The sequence below is a fragment of the Jaculus jaculus genome, chromosome 10 (genome assembly GCF_020740685.1).
Source record: "Jaculus jaculus isolate mJacJac1 chromosome 10, mJacJac1.mat.Y.cur, whole genome shotgun sequence".
Classification (NCBI taxonomy): domain Eukaryota; kingdom Metazoa; phylum Chordata; class Mammalia; order Rodentia; family Dipodidae; genus Jaculus; species Jaculus jaculus.
The window spans coordinates 15,871,024-15,886,257 of NC_059111.1; the positions used below are offsets into that span (position 1 = coordinate 15,871,024).

At 51.5% G+C, this 15,234-nt stretch overlaps 1 protein-coding gene across 3 annotated transcripts in view; it reads left to right on the forward strand.

Annotated features, from left to right (window-relative positions):
• The window catches only part of Coro2b (coronin 2B), a 155,995-nt gene extending 147,155 nt beyond the window's left edge, over positions 1-8,840 (forward strand). The window contains exons 9-13 of one of the 3 annotated variants that reach the window (XR_006639342.1): positions 3,190-3,302; positions 3,660-3,750; positions 3,940-4,079; positions 6,940-7,605; positions 8,580-8,840. Coding sequence is in view for 2 of the 3 variants with exons in the window: in XM_045160772.1 (XP_045016707.1) it covers positions 3,190-3,302; positions 3,660-3,750; positions 3,940-4,079; positions 6,940-7,071 (476 nt within the window). In the remaining variant the exon portion in view is untranslated. Of the gene's footprint in view, positions 1-3,189; positions 3,303-3,659; positions 3,751-3,939; positions 4,080-6,939 lie in introns of all 3 variants that reach the window. The other 2 variants (XM_045160772.1, XM_045160773.1) reach the window with 2 other exon arrangements.
• The last annotated feature ends 6,394 nt before the right edge of the window (positions 8,841-15,234 follow it).

Sequence of the window (15,234 nt, forward strand, 5' to 3'; positions counted from 1 at the left end):
AAGCAGGGGCCAGACCAACCCCTGCCTGAGGCTCTGAAAGCAGGATTGCAGCCCTGGCCTTGCCCAACAGAGCAGGAAGAAGTGCCACTCAGAGGAGGAGGCAGAGTATTGTGAGTTCAAAGCCAGCCTGGGTTACATGGTTAGACCGTGTCTCAAACCAGGGTGGGCGGTCGGGATGTGCTTCAGTGGGTACAGGGCTCAGCTAGCATGTACAAAGCCCTGGCTTTAATCCCTAGCGCCACATACACACATACCTGTGCGGTAGGGCAGGCCTGTGATCCTGGCTTTCAGGAGGTAGAGGCAGAGGATTGTGAGTTCAAGGCTAGCCTGGGCTGTATAGATAGTGAAACTGTCATTGCAAAAGAGAAGGAAAAGGGGGTGGTTGGAGGGATTGCTTAGTGGTTAAGGTGATTACCTGCAAAGCCAAAAAACTCAGATTTGATTCCCCAGGACCCACGTTAGCCAGATGCACAAGGGGGCACATGCGTCTGCAGTTCATTTGCAGTGGCTGGAGGCCCTGGTGTGCCCATTCTCTCTCTCCCTCTTTCTCTGTCAAACAAACAAATAAAAACAAAATAAAGGTTTTAAAAAAGAGAACGAGGGCTGGAGAGATGGCTTAGTGGTTAAGCACTTGCCTGTGAGGCCTAAGGACCCCGGTTCGAGGCTTGATTCCCCAGGACCCACGTTAGCCAGATGCACAGGGGGCGCACGCGTCTGGAGTTTGTTTGCTGGAAGCCCTGAAGCGCCCATTCTCTCTCTCTGTGTGTGTCTGTCGCTCTCAAATAAATAAATAAAAATAAACAAAAAAATTTTTAAAAAGAGAGAGAGAACAAGAAAGAGAGAGGGAAAGAGGAGGGGAGGGGGAAGAAGGAGGAGGAAGGGAAGGAGGAGGACAGGAGACTGTGCTGGCTCCTGAGGGGAGAAGTGATCGGGAGGGGCGGGGAGGCAGGAGGGGAGGCCACTTAGGCAAGAGAGGCTTGGATGAGCCGGGAGTGTGAACTGCGCAGTCAGCAGTGGCGGCTAGGATGTCACGTGTGGCAGGTGCAGAGCAGAGCAGAGCAAGAAGCGAGGCGTCAAAGGTGACTGTCACCTCATCATCTTCCTCACCAGCAGCCACGGAGCTCCTGGCTGTGAGCCTTTCCCAAGTTCAGGAAGCTTAAATAGCTGAACTTCAACACACAGTAGAGCTGCAAACATGTCCTCTGGTTCTAGAAATTCTGTTTTCCATTTTACTTATTTATTCATTTGTTTAAAAGAAAGAGGTAGAGAAAGAAGCAGACAGAAGGAAAGAGAACGGACACGCCAGGGCCTCTAGCCACTGCAAAGAAACTCCAGACTCATGCGCCACCTTGTGCATCTGGCGTTACGTGGGTCCCGGGTAATCTAACTGGAGGAGTCCTTAGACTTTGCAGGCAAGTGCCTTAACCACTGAGCTATCTCTCCAGCACCAGGAATGCTTTTGTGTGTGTATGAAGAAGTAGCTTCCCATTACAGAAGGGCATTCCCTAGAGCCCTCCTTACGTTCGGTTGGGGGAAGGACATCGTGGCAGGCTGGCAGTGCTTGGCAAACTGCCAGGCAGGCGTGAGCAGTTTCGCTGTTTGTCTGTCTCCTGACCACCTCAGGTGGGGCCGCTTCTGCCAAAGGAACCGGAAGCTCGGAGTTTCTGATTTGTCCAAAGACTCCTAGCTAGAAAGAGGGACAGCGTTTCAAATCAGACTCAATTTGTGGGACCCAAGAGCTGAGCTCCTCAGCACCATGTTATCCCACCTCCCAGGAGAAGCTGTCCAGGAGACGCAGCAGCTAGGATCATGGAGGCTAGTGAAACCCACAAACGATGCAGGTTCACCCGCGGGCCATCCTAGAATGTTCAACAGTACAGATATCACTTAGGCTACATGGAAACCTCAAGATGAATGGGAAATGGCTTTGCTTTCCTTCTTGTTTTCCCTTTTTTGTTGAATGTTTTCATATATATATATATGGTCTATTTATTTGAGAGAGAGAAAGAGGCAGAGATAGAGAGAGAGGGAAAGAATGGATGTGCCAGGGCCTCCAGCCACTGCAAACAGACTCCAGACGCATGTGCACCCTTGTGCATCTGGCTTGTGTGGGTCCTGAAGAATTGAACCAGGGTCCTTTGGTCTTGCAGACAAACGCCTTAACCACTAAGCCATCTCTCCAGCCCCCTTTTAAATATTATATTCACTTATATATTTATTTATTTAAGAGAAAGAGAGAGACTGACAGAGAGCGAATGGGCGCACCAGGGCCTCTAGCCTCTACAAACAAACTCCAGACGCATGAGCCACCTCGTGCATCTGACTTACATGGGGTACTAGGGAATCGAACCTGGGTCCTTAGGCTTCGCCATCTCTCCAGCCCTCCTTCTTGCTTTCTGAGGACTGAGACACAGAGACTTGGGGAAGGCAGTTCATTCCAGAAAGCACCAGGCTCTGCAGCCCTGCCTTTGTCAGACTGTGACCTTGGATCTTACCCTCTAAGCCTGGAGGAGGGATGTAGATATAACAGGGTTGGACTAAATGCAAATAGTTCCATAGTCCTCCTGGTTCTATCTTGTTTATTCATTCACTTATTTTTGTGGGTGCATGTTTGTTCATGTGGGGCGGGGCGGGAGCAGGCCATGGTCTCCTATTGCTGCCAGATACTTGCTCCACGTTGAGTCTGGTTTTCCATGGATGCTGGGGTATTGATCCACAGCCAGCAGACTTTGTAAAGCCTTTAAAGCTGAGCCATTTAATTCTTTTTTTTTTTTACTTTATTTATTTATTTGAGAGAGAGAAAGAGGGTGGAGAGAGAGAGAATGGGTGCACCAGTGCCTCCAGCCACTGCAACCAGATGCGTGCGCCACCTTGTGCATCTGCTTACGTAGGTCCTGGAGAGTAGATCTGGGATCCTTTGGCTTTGCAGGCAGACGACTTAACCGCTAAGCCATCTCTGCAGCCCCCTCCTGGTTCTTAAAGAGCCCAGTTCTAAAGTGTGTACCATGCACAGGCATATCTGGCCCCTCCGGGGGCACGAGAAGTCACCATTTAGAGTCCAAAGGCTGGCTGGAGACATCGGGGACCCCTCTGTCTTTTGCATGGGGCTCCCAGGCTTCTCTTGAGCAGTGAGTAGGGACGTGGAGAAGATAGTACAGGGACCCCAAGGAGCCATGTGCCTCTCCACAGGGGTCATGCCCAAACACGGGTTGGATGTGTCAGCCTGCGAGGTCTTCCGATTCTACAAGCTGGTGACACTCAAGGGCCTGATTGAGCCCATCTCCATGATTGTACCCCGGAGGGTGAGTGAGGCTGGGCCGGGCTGGGCGGGGCTCTGAGGGCTCCCCCCCCCCACCCCGTGATGAATCCTACCAATCAGAAGTCGGGAGGAGCCCAGGTGAGGTAGATGTTGCGGTTAGGGTCTCCAGACTCAAGCTGGGCAAGAGGGTGATGGACACTTTTTGTGGGGGGGGTGGGTAGGTGGTCCGCTTACTTGTGCAATGGGGAAGGTCCAAGTACGAAGCCCCAGCGAAGGCTTGGGGGTGGGAAAACGAGAGGGATGGCTGTAGGTCAGTGACAAGAACAGTCTGCCGGCCAGGTCTTGCTCAGGAGCGCCCCCCCTCCCCCGCTAGCCCTCCTCTCCCTCTCCCCCACTGCAGTCAGATTCCTACCAGGAGGACATTTACCCCATGACACCAGGCACGGAGCCAGCTCTGACCCCGGATGAGTGGCTGAAAGGCATCAACCGAGGTACAGCAGCGTGGGGGGGGGGGGAGGGCCCAAAAGAGGCCAAGGCTTTGCATACGCCCTGGTTCCCTTGCATGCCCTCCTGCCCGAATGTCCCCTCCCTCCCAGCCAGTCATCTGTCAAAATTGACGCGATGAGACACACTCGCTCAACAGTCTAACTTGTCACGGGACTGTCTGCCTTACCTTCCAGATCCTGTGCTGATGTCTTTGAAGGATGGCTATAAGAAGTCTTCAAAAGTGGTATTTAAAGCCCCCATCAGAGAAAAGAAGAGTGTGGTAGTCAACGGCATAGATTTATTAGAAAACGTCCCACCCAGGACAGAGAACGAGGTAAGAGCCCTGGACGACCGAGAGCTTTCCACTGCAATGATGGACTTTGGGTCTGGAAGCTCGCTAGCTTCAATCTGGGGCGCTTTTCTTTCAGTGACAGACGCCATAAGTAGCCTGCCGTTTGTTGGCGTCCATTGCCTCTGACCCCAATAAATAGAGGCTGGGAAGAGAGGGATATACTCCCCCCCACCCCACCACAACCTCAAATTCATTGAGGCAAAGTTGGGAATCTCTTTTCAAATCCATTTCGGAGTGATACTGTCATGTGATGTTACAGGGATTGTAAATTACCAACAAACAGGGGCGAGCCTGGCCTCCTGCATTCCAACCCTGCCTTTCTGCCTGACAGGCCTGTCACACTTCCTGCCATTGTAGGAAAGACTAGCTATTCATAAAAGGGTTTTTTTTTTGTTTTGTTTTGTTTTGTTTTTAATGGGAACAAACTCTTTCTGAAGCAACTGGAGGTAGGTCTTGTCCATGCCCCCCTCAAGGCATCTCCTGCCAGCCCGTACCCCCAGGACCAGATGCCAACACAGTTCAGCTCAACTGGCAGTCACAGGGCTCTGCCGCTCCTAACCTGAAACTGAGCAGTTCTTGACCTTTCCAGCTCCCTTTATTCATGGAAACTTGGGGACATGAAATACTGTGACATTCAAGCCATGACACATTAAAACAACACAAAACAAAACAAAAAGTCCTTGGGAGGCTGGGGAAATGGCTTAGCGATTAAGGCATTTGCCTGTGAAGCCCAAGGACCCTGGTTCAATTCCCCAGCACCCACAGATGCCCAAGGGGGCGGCGCATACATCTGGAGGTTGTTTGCAGTGGCTGGAGGCCCTGGTGTGCTTATTCTCTCTCTCTCTCTCAAATAGATAAATAAAAATACATGTATATTTTAAAAAGTCAGCGGGGTGTGGTGGGGGGGCTGCTTTAATCTTAGCACATGGGAGGCAGAGGTAGGAGGATCGCCGTGAGTTGGAGGCCATCCTGAGACGACACAGTAAAAAATTCCAGGTTGGCCTGAGCTAGAGCAAAACCCTACCTCAAAAAACCAAAATAAATGAATAAATAAAAGTCCAGCACTCTTCCTGGCTCACACTCAACGAAAGGCCAGCTAGACGAGACGTTTTGCTGCATAACACGTAATCCCAGGGTGAACTGACTTCCGCCCAAGGTTTATCGGCTCACAGTTTCTGGGGTGTCTGTGGCGCGAGTCTCTTGTGAAACTGCAGCTCTGACATAGGCTGGGGGCGCAGTCACATCAGAGGGCTCGACTGAAGGAGGACCCTGGACATTGTTAGACATGCTCGGACATTCACTCACAGGGCTGCTGATAGGACTTTTGTCCTCACAGGCTGTGAGACTGAGGGTCTCAGTTCCCCGTGGCCGGGGGCTTTGTTCAAGTTCTGACTCTGTAACAACTTCACCGTGGGGCAGCTCTTTCCCGGGGCTTCCCTCGGAGCACGGAGCAAGACAGGGTGTCCCAGATGGAAGCTGAGATCTTTTTGTCATCTGATCTGGAAAAGATACTGCATCACTTTTGCCATATTATGGGGTTTTTGTTTGTTTGTTTGTTTTTCGAGGTAGGGTCCCACTCTAGCCCTGGCTGAGTATGGAGTCTCAGGGTGGCCTCGAATATACGGCAATCCTCCTACCTCTGCCTCCTGAGTGCTGGGATTAACGGCGTGTGCCACCACGCCCAGCTACGTTATGGGGTTTTAAGAAAATCTTTTATTTACTTGAGAGAGAGTGAGAGAAAGAGGCAGCGAGTGGGGAAGGAGAGAATGGGCTTGGCAAGGCCTCCAGCCACTGCAAATGAACCAGATGCAAAGCATCTAACTTACACAGGGCTCTGGGGAATCAAACCTGGGTTCTTAGATCTTAAGACTTTGCAGGCAAGTGCCTTAACCGCTAAGCCATCTCTCCAGCCCCTATATTCTATTGCTTGAAGCAAGCCATTAGGTCCAGCCTGCCCTTGAGGGGTGAATAACAGGAAAAGCTTCTGGTCTCATTAACCAGTGTATGCTATTGCCATTATTGTGGGGTTTTTTTGGTTTTTTTTTTTTTTTTTTTTTTTTTTTTTTGGTTTTTCGAGGTAGGGTCTCACTCTAGCTCAGGTTGACCTGGAATTCACCCTGTAATCTCAGGGTGGCCTCGAACTCACGGCGATCCTCCTACCTCTGCCTTCCAAGTGCTGGGATTAAAGGCATGAGCTACCATGCCCGGCTTGCTATTGCCATTATTAATAAAATTTTTTAAAAAATCAGACTAACTGGGAGTGATGGTGCACGCCTATTTAATCCCAGCACTCGAGGGAGGCACAGGCAGGAGGATCACCATGAGTCCAAGGCCACCCTGAGAGTACATAGCGAGTTCCAGGTCAGCCTGGACCATAGTGAGGCCCTACCTCAAAGAAAGAAAGAAAAGAAAGGAAAAGAAAAGAAAAGAAAAGAAAAGAAAAGGAAAGGAAAGGAAAGGAAAGGAAAGGAAAGGAAAGGAAAGGAAAGGAAAGGAAAGGAAAGGAAAGGAAAGGAAAGGAAAGGAAAGGAAAGGAAAGAAAAGGAAAGAAAAGGAAAGAAAAGGCTTTAAGTGCAGATCCACTAAAGGGTAAAGCTTGGGCTATTGGGAAACTCACCCATGGCATTGAGCCTTCCTCGGGCATGTTGCTGGACCCAACTAGCCTTTCCTGGAAAGGGTAGTGAGGTGCTTTGCAAGGACGAGCCTGGAGGCGGGGTCTGAGGATGGGGTGTGCGTGGGCTCCCCCCCCCCAAGCCTGGGGCAGGTTAGGGCAGATCCCCGAGAGCCCCGCTCCGCAGCCGTCCTCACCGCTCCCTCCCGGTCTCCCCTTGCTCGGCGCCAGCTGCTCCGCGTCTTCTTCCGGCAGCAGGACGAGATCCGGCGGCTGAAGGAGGAGCTGGCCCAGAAGGACATCCGCCTGCGGCAGCTGCAGCTGGAACTGAAAAACCTGCGCAACAGCCCCAAGAACTGCTAGCCCCGCCGTGGGGGGCTGTTTTCTACACTGAGCGCTCTGTTCTTTCTACTCGCCCCTTAACTGACCTCCTCCAACCCCCCCCCCCCCCGCCCACCCGCCCACTTTAATCCAGTGAGCCCAGAGACCGAGACTGGAGCTGGGGGCCAGCTGGTGGACCCCACCTACCACCTCAAGAACTGGAAGCTGACCCGTGACCTCACGCTAATACTAGTCCCCAGCCTTTTCTGGACACCCTTGCCCTTTGCTGGCAACCCCTTGCCCCTCCTCCACCCCAGGAGCCAGGCTCCCTGTTGGTTGACTCCCCAGAGGGGCGTCCTCCAGGGAGCAAGGGCGGGGGGGGGGAGGGGGGAGCAGGGTTACAGCTGGACTTAAAACTTGAACTTTTCCCCCACAGAGGAGCTGCCAGGACCCTGGGACGGGGGGCTTAAGCATCACTGCGGAAGTACAGTGAGGAATAGACCGGGGGTAGGGCGGCTCCTCCCCCCTCCCCCTCACTGGGCTGCCCTACAACACCCCAAGTCTCCTGACCCAAGGGTGAGCAGCCAGCAGCCCTCTCCCTTCCGTCTTGTCCCCTCCCCTGCCCCTCTTGTCTTCAGGGAATGAAGAGGATTCTCCAAGGCCATAACGACCCCTTGTCCTCTCCGCCCCCACACACAGTTCTCTTCTAAGCTCTTGCACACTCTTTCCCCAAATTTCTAAGCCAGGCAGGGTAGGGGACTAATGTCCCCCATTTGTCAAGTGACAGAACTGAAGGTTGCAATCAGGAAGCGACTTGCTGAGTAACCCATGGGTCAGCAGTAGATTAAGAACCAGGACCCTGGGCATCTCAGCCCTAAGACCAAGGCCCACCCCACTGGATTGAGATGCCAATCCCACGGTGGGCTTCATCAGAACAGGAACAGGGAGCCACTTCTACTGTCCTGCCCAACATCGGTAGTGCCAATGTGTCCTTCACGCTCCGTGCCCCTGGACCCTCCTGGCCGGTATCCTTGGTTCTCACCCCATGAGGCCTCTCCCTTCAGGAAGCCGAGGTTGAGAAGGGTGGAGCTCAGTCCTGGGACTGGCAGAGCAAGGGTCTGCTGGCCCTGGGGACACGCTGCACGTGTCTCTCCCTGCCCCTATCTCGGCCACTTTCAGCCTTACGTACACAGAATGACCACAGCCACTCCATCCACATAGCACTTTAAACGTTTACACCGTTCTCTGACACATAGGATCTCGTGAACTCTCACGCCGGCTCCATCTTCCAGTGGCGGAAACAGAGAAGTGGCCCGAGCGGACCACGACTCTGACATGCCGCGGTTCCTTTGGTCTTCTGCATGCTTCCCTCCCCTCCCCCACTTCCTCCTTTTCTCATCCCATTTCCCATTAACCATAGAGTCTGAACACACTGCTGTCAGAATAGTCACCTTTTGGGGTGGGGGATATCAGGGGATCAAGAAAAGGAGTGTCCACTCTTCTGTGTCTCTGGACACTCTATGCCTGCCCTTCCTGTAACCACCCTGCAGAACTTCCCATCTACGGAGGCCCTCCGGAGGAGCTGAGAGGGGACAGCCCGCAGCCCCAGGGTCTCTCCTGTGGGACCTTCCTCCCCTCAGCCAGCTGAAGCGGCCATCTCCTCTCCCCACCCCCACGGCTAGACGGCTCTCATCGCCTCCCCCACTCTACTGGGGCTTTTCTTTCTCCCCATCGACCTTTGTGGTCCTCTGTGATTATTTATGCTGCCTCCCAAGGATAGAATTGAAATAAAATGTTTTCATCTTATCAAACCTGGGCATGGCCGTGTGTCCTTTAACCATGGGTAGGCGGTGTTCTTGGTCACCCCGTTGTCTTGATGGTCAAGTCACCCACAGCTCCGCGCGCCTTTCTGGAACAACAGCCACCTCCATCCCTACAGATATCCTGCCGCGCTTTCATTCATTGAGCACTCCTGACATCGTGGGCTGCAGAATGCTTTGCTGTGAGGGCTGAACCCGCCACACACTGGAGAGTTGGCATTATCCCTGGCCCCTCCACTGAGCTACCATGGCAACCCTCACCTAGTTCTGACAAGCAAAAATCTCCCCAGATATTGCCCCCATGCTTCCCAAAGTTATCAAAAATCACCCTCCCTACATCCCCAGCTAACTGTCCTCAGCTAGTCAGAAGATAGCTTTTCATGTTGGTACGTGCTTGTTATCTCAGGGCCAGGGAGGCAGAAACAAGTGGATTCCTGAAGCCAGATGGACAACCAATCTAGCCTAATTGACAAGTTCCAGGCCAGTGAAACAAAAAAAAAAAAAAACAGATCCCATGTAAGCCAGCAGAGCAAAGGTGAGGCAAGTGCATGATCGCATATGCCCACTAGGTGGCACATGTGTCTGGTGTGCAATTACAGTGGCTGAAGGCCTGGAGCTCCAATTCTCTCACTTTGTCTCTCTTGCTCACTCACTCTCTCTAAAAAATAGTTGGCCAAGACCTGAGGAATGACACCCAAGCCTCCAAATGCATGTACACACAACATGTACCTGCACATACATGAACCACATGCACAAAAGATATCTGCTGTGGCCAAGTCTAATGACAAACCCTCATAATTCCAAAGAGGCTGAAACAAGAGGATTGCCATGAGTTCGAGGCCAGCCTGCACTAGGGTGAGGCCCTGCCTCAAAAAAATAAAAATAGCCGGGCCTGGTGGTGCACGCCTTTAATCCCAGCACTCGGGAGGCAGAGGTAGGAGGACTGCCAAGAGTTTGAGGCCAGCCTGAGACTACAGAGTGAATTCCAGATCAGCCTGAGCTAGAGCGAGACCCTACCTCCAAAATCAAAAATAAATAAATAAATAAATGAATAAATAATAGAATAAAAGTAAAGGGATTTGCTCTGTCTTCAGTCTTGTGTCGGGGCCTGAGGAGACTCGGGTCTTACATTGGAATAGCTTTCCACAGCTCCTAAGGCACCATTCCATGTATTTGACTAATGTCAGAGCTGTTTGGGGGTTCTATTACTATTCCCATGTTCTTTTATTTTTTTCTCTTCTTTTTTTTTAAAATTTTACCTATTTATTTATATTTATTTTTTGGTTTTATGAGGTAGGGTCTTGCTCTAGCCCAGCCCAGCCTGACCTGGGATTCACTCGGTAGTCTCTGGGTGGCCTTGAACTCACGGTGATCCTCCTTACTTCTGCCTCCCAAGTGCTGGGATTAAAGGCGTGCGCCACCAGGCCCGGCACCATTCCCATTTTCAAGAAGAGCAGTCAGGCTGAGGGGTGACGTGCTTAAGGTCACTCAATGTAGAGGGAAAATGTCCCAGGTGACTGGGATGCTCTGGGTCTAGAGCCAGAGAAGCTAGATGGCACGTTCTATGTCTAGGGCCCATCATAAGACCAGGCGGTGGAGACCCATACTCCCTCAAGCCAGAGCCGTCTGGGAGGAGAGTGTTCCACCTACATAGGGGTCACCGCGGTAACTCAGGGGAAACACAAGAATCCACAGAGTAAGCTTAAGGAAGGCTGAGGAAGGCAGGAATAGCGGGGGGCTGTGGGGGAAATACATTCTAGAGCCCATTCACTGTGGGAATTCCTATATGTAAATCACTTTTCCTGTCTGGGCAACATCTCCATCTGTACCATGAGTTCATTTGCAGTGGCTGGAGGCCCTGATGCACCCATTCTCTCTCTCTCTCTTTCTCTATGCCTCTCTCTCTCAAATAAATAAACTAACCTAAATTAAATTAAAAAGAAAAAAGCTAGACGTTGTCTGAGTATCTGCAATCCTAGCAGGCCCATTGCAAGAGGAGGTGGAGACAAGAGGATTCCCCTCAGTGGCCACCTAGCCTAAATAACACAGCAGTGAACAAGAGATAATGTCTTAAATAAAAGTGCGCCAGCTATGGTGGTGCACGCCTTTAATCCCAGCCCTTGGGAGGGAGAGGTGGGAGGATCGACATGAGTTCATAGGCCGCCCTGAGACCCTGCCACAAAAAAAAAAAAAAACAGGGGCTGGAGAGATGGCTTAGCAGTTAAGGCATTTGCCTGCAAAGCCAAATAAATAAATAAAAATAAACAAAAAAAATTTAAAAACAACAACAACCAAAAAAAAAAAAAGTGTAAGGCAAGGACTGACACCTGAAATTGTCTTCTGACCTACACGCACATGCACACGCACAAATGGTAAATTATCTGAGGTTAAGGCCAGGGTCTACCTTGGTCTCCTTCCTCTTTGGCAGCCCATTTCCCCAATTGCATGTGTTGGATGATCAATCATTTTCCCACTAGTTAGCCATATTCTTAAATTCTTCATGTGCCAGGCTGGGCATGCAGTTCAGTTGGAGAATGCCTGCTTAACATGCACGAACCCCCAAGTTTTATCCCCAGCACCACAATAAACTGAGCATGGATGGTGGCTTACAGCTTACACCTGAAAGCTCAGGACTTGGGAGGTGGAGACAGGAACACCAGAAGCTCAAGATCATCTTCAGCTACATAATGAGTCCAAGGCCAGCCTGAACTACATGATGTGCCAAAAAACAAAACAAAACCAAAAAAAAAAAAAAAAAACCCTAGCTGTGCTTGGTGGTGGTGCACGCCTTGAATTCCAGCACTTGGGAGGCAGAGGTAGGAGGATCACCGTGAGTTCAAGAGCACCCTTAGATTATATAGTAAATTCCTGGTCAGCCTGGACTAGAGCAAAACCCTACCTAAAAAAAAAAAAAAAAAAAAAAAACCTCTTCATATGATAAGATATACTGCATGGCTAGTCTATTATCTGAGATCCTCTGCCAATGATGGCCCAGCAAGCCCTTCAAGGCTCTTGGAACCATTTTGACTGCTGGGTGTTAACGCCTCTTTTCCTATAGGTAAAGATATCTTGAGGGCTGGAGAGATGGCTTAGTGGTTAAAGTCTTTTTCTGCAAAGCCAAAGGACCTCGGTTCGATTCCCCAGGACCCACATAAGCCAGATGCACAAGAGGGCGCATATGTCTGGAGTTCGTTTGCAGTGGCTGGAGGCCCTGGCAAGCCGGTTACCTCTCTCCCTCTCTCTGTCTCTTTCTCTCTCTCTCAAATAAATAAATAAATAAATAATTTTTTTTTAAAAGCCGGGTGGGGTGGCACACACTCCTGAGTTTGAGGCCACCCTGAGACTCCATAGTGAGTTCCAGGTCAGCCTGGGCTAGAGTGAGACCCCACCTTGAAAAACAAAGCAAACAAACAAAAAAGGTATCTTGAGATAGACTCCAAGCCCTTCTGTTCTAGTGAAGAGTCCCTACTGGCCTTGCTAAGCAAGGGTGCCTCTCCTAGACGTAATTAGAATGCCTTGTCCAATCCCTGACACCTGATAAAATTTCCAACCAGGTTTCACACATACCAAGCAGCCAAAGTCGTGAATCCTGGGTCTGGAACCCGAGAGGCATCACACTCGGCTGGGTTCAAGGTGGAGTGGCCAGTGGGTCTGGGTGGGGACTGCTGGCTGTCCTAGGCTGTCTTCCAGCCAGCCTTCTGAGATCCCAAGATGGACTCGGGCGATTTTAGCCTCCTGGCTCTGGGCAAGCATCCCAGGCTGCCAGTGGACCATGCAGAACGTGGCTGCCTCTTCACTGTGGGAAGTGATTTCATCCTGCAAACGCACGCCCCGCCCCCACCCCACCCCGGGCTCCCGTCCAGAAGGGCTGCAGCCAAGGCACCCCGTCCACAGGACACGTTACCGGATCCCTCCTGGTCCTTCTGGGCCTGTGATAAAGGGAGGGGAAGAGGATGGCCTCGGGGACTCTCCCCTCCTGGGTATGTCTGTCTGTGGGAAGACCCGGAATTCCAGGTCCATAACAAAACCAAGGACGTGCAGATTACTAAGAGCCCCTCTCCGGCACCTGGCTCAGCACCCTGCCCCGAACCCCCCTTTTTGGATTCAGTTCTTCCCAAGATGAAATCATATACATATCCCTGGGGGTGGGAGGTTGAACAGAATGGAAGAGGCCCAAGTGGGAGGAGGGAAGAGGACAATGAAGGTAAAGATCTTGGATTTCCAGGCTGGAGAGATGGCTCCGCAGTTAAGGCTCTTATCTGCAAAGCCTAATGGCCCAGGTTCGATTCCCCGGGACCCATGTAAAGCCAGATGCACAAAATAGCACATGCATCTGGAGTTCATTTACAGCTGCTAGATGCCCTGGCACACCCATTCATTCCTGTCCTTCCCCCCCCCACACACACACACATACACACACTTGCTCTTGCTCTGTCCCACTTCCTCTCTCTCTCCTTGCAAATAAATAAAAATACTTTTTAAATATTTTATTTTTATTTATTTGAGACAGAGGCAGAGGAGAGAGAGTGAGAGAGAATGGGCATGTCAGGGCCTCCAGCCGCTGCAAATCTGGCTAATGTGGGTCCTGGGGAATTGAACCTAGGTCCTTTGGCTTTGCAGGCCTGCACCTTAACTGCTAAGCCATCCCTTCCGCCCAATACAAGTACTTTTTTAAAAGCCTTGCGAAGCCGGCCGTGGTGGCGCATGCCTTTAATCCCAGTATTCTTGAAGCAGAGGTAGGAGGATCCCAATGAGTTTGAGTCTACCCTGAGATTACATAGTGAATTCCAGGTCAGCCTGGGCTAGAGTGAGACCCTACCTCGGGGGGGAGGGGGAAGCCTGGCGTGATGGTGTACATCTTTGATTCCAGCACTGGGAAGGCAGAGGTAGGAAGATCGCCATGAGTTCTAGGCCAGTCCCTGAGACTACATAGTGAATTCCAGGTCAGTATGGGCTAGAACAAGACCCTACCTCAAAAAAACAAAAAGAACAGAAAAAATAAAAATGAAACGATCTTGGATTTCAAGGTTGTAGTGATCACAGCAAGATCCAAAGAATTTGCTAGAAGCTTGTATCCAGCCAGCAGGTGGCAGATTATGGCCTTACTATCAGGACTGTTTGTTGGGAGCTGAGTTCTTCCGCCACCTCCCACCCCATCTCTGAATTCATGTTCCACCACAGGCACAAGAGCATTGAGGCTAAGCAGTTACGTAGGCCAGCCAGGGGCTCCACCCAGCCAGGTGTGGGTAGAGGGAGCTTCCCAACAGAGCCTCGAGGCTCCTGCTGTCCTGAAGGTCCGCTATCTGAAAAGAGACCAGAGGAGGGCGCTTGCTCTTCCCTCCCAGTGAGACCCCAGACACAGTGGGCTTGCCTGGTGACCTCCGAGCTTGCCCTGGAAGGAGGCTGGCCTCCTATCCCTGACCTGGACTGGAAGGGAGGGGAGGAGAGGAGAGGAGGAAGGAGGAGGAACTGGGTCCTAGGCAGACTCCAGTAGCTCTCCAGCTCCAGCCCCCACATAGTCTCCGGGAAGCTGCTGGGGAGAGAAACAGAAGGAGCTGGTAGCCAGCATGGATAAGGATTAAAGCTCAGAGGAAGGAAATGAAGCCAGCCAGAGAGGAGGAGCCAGGAAGGGCTGGAAGCAGTCTCTCCTGCTGTTTGGTCAGGAGAACACTGGAAGACCGCAGTCTGTAGCCACACCAGGTCCAGTTTAGGTGCTAGTGGCCTGGACAGTGGCCAGTACAGATATGACAGAACTTACTGAGATATAGGGTTGACCTTGGTGTGGGAAAGAGGAAAAGGAGGCAGCAGAGAAGACAGAGGACGGGGCTATGTTAGGAGAAGGTCCAGGAGTGGAACTGCAGCTGTGATGAGAGATGGACCCTACCGTTCCACAGGACACACCACAGGGGGACGGGGGGTGTGGGGGACAGTGTTTCAGATCTCCCTTGCAAATCACCACCAACCGGAGACCCGAACAAACTGTGCTGGCGGCACACTGCTTAGCAAATGTCTTCTTGGCTACCTGAGAAAGGAAGGGCAAGACCAGGAAAACTTGCTGGGGCTGAGGTTGGAGAATCGCCATGAGTTCAAGGCCAGCCTGGACTTCAGAGTGAGTTTCGGGTCACCATGAACTAAAATGAGACCCTGCCTCGAAAGAAAGAAAGAGAGAGAGGAAGGGAGGGAGGGAGAGAGAGAGAGGGAGAGAGGAGTCTGGAGAGATGGCTCAGTGGTTAAATGTACTTGCTTGCAAAGCCTGGCAAACTGGGCTTCAATTCCCCATCACCCACATAAAGCCAAGTTTATGAAGTGGTACATTGCCTCTGGAGTTCCTTTGCAGTGACAAGAGACCCTAGTGCACCCATATTCACTCTCTCATCGCCTCTCA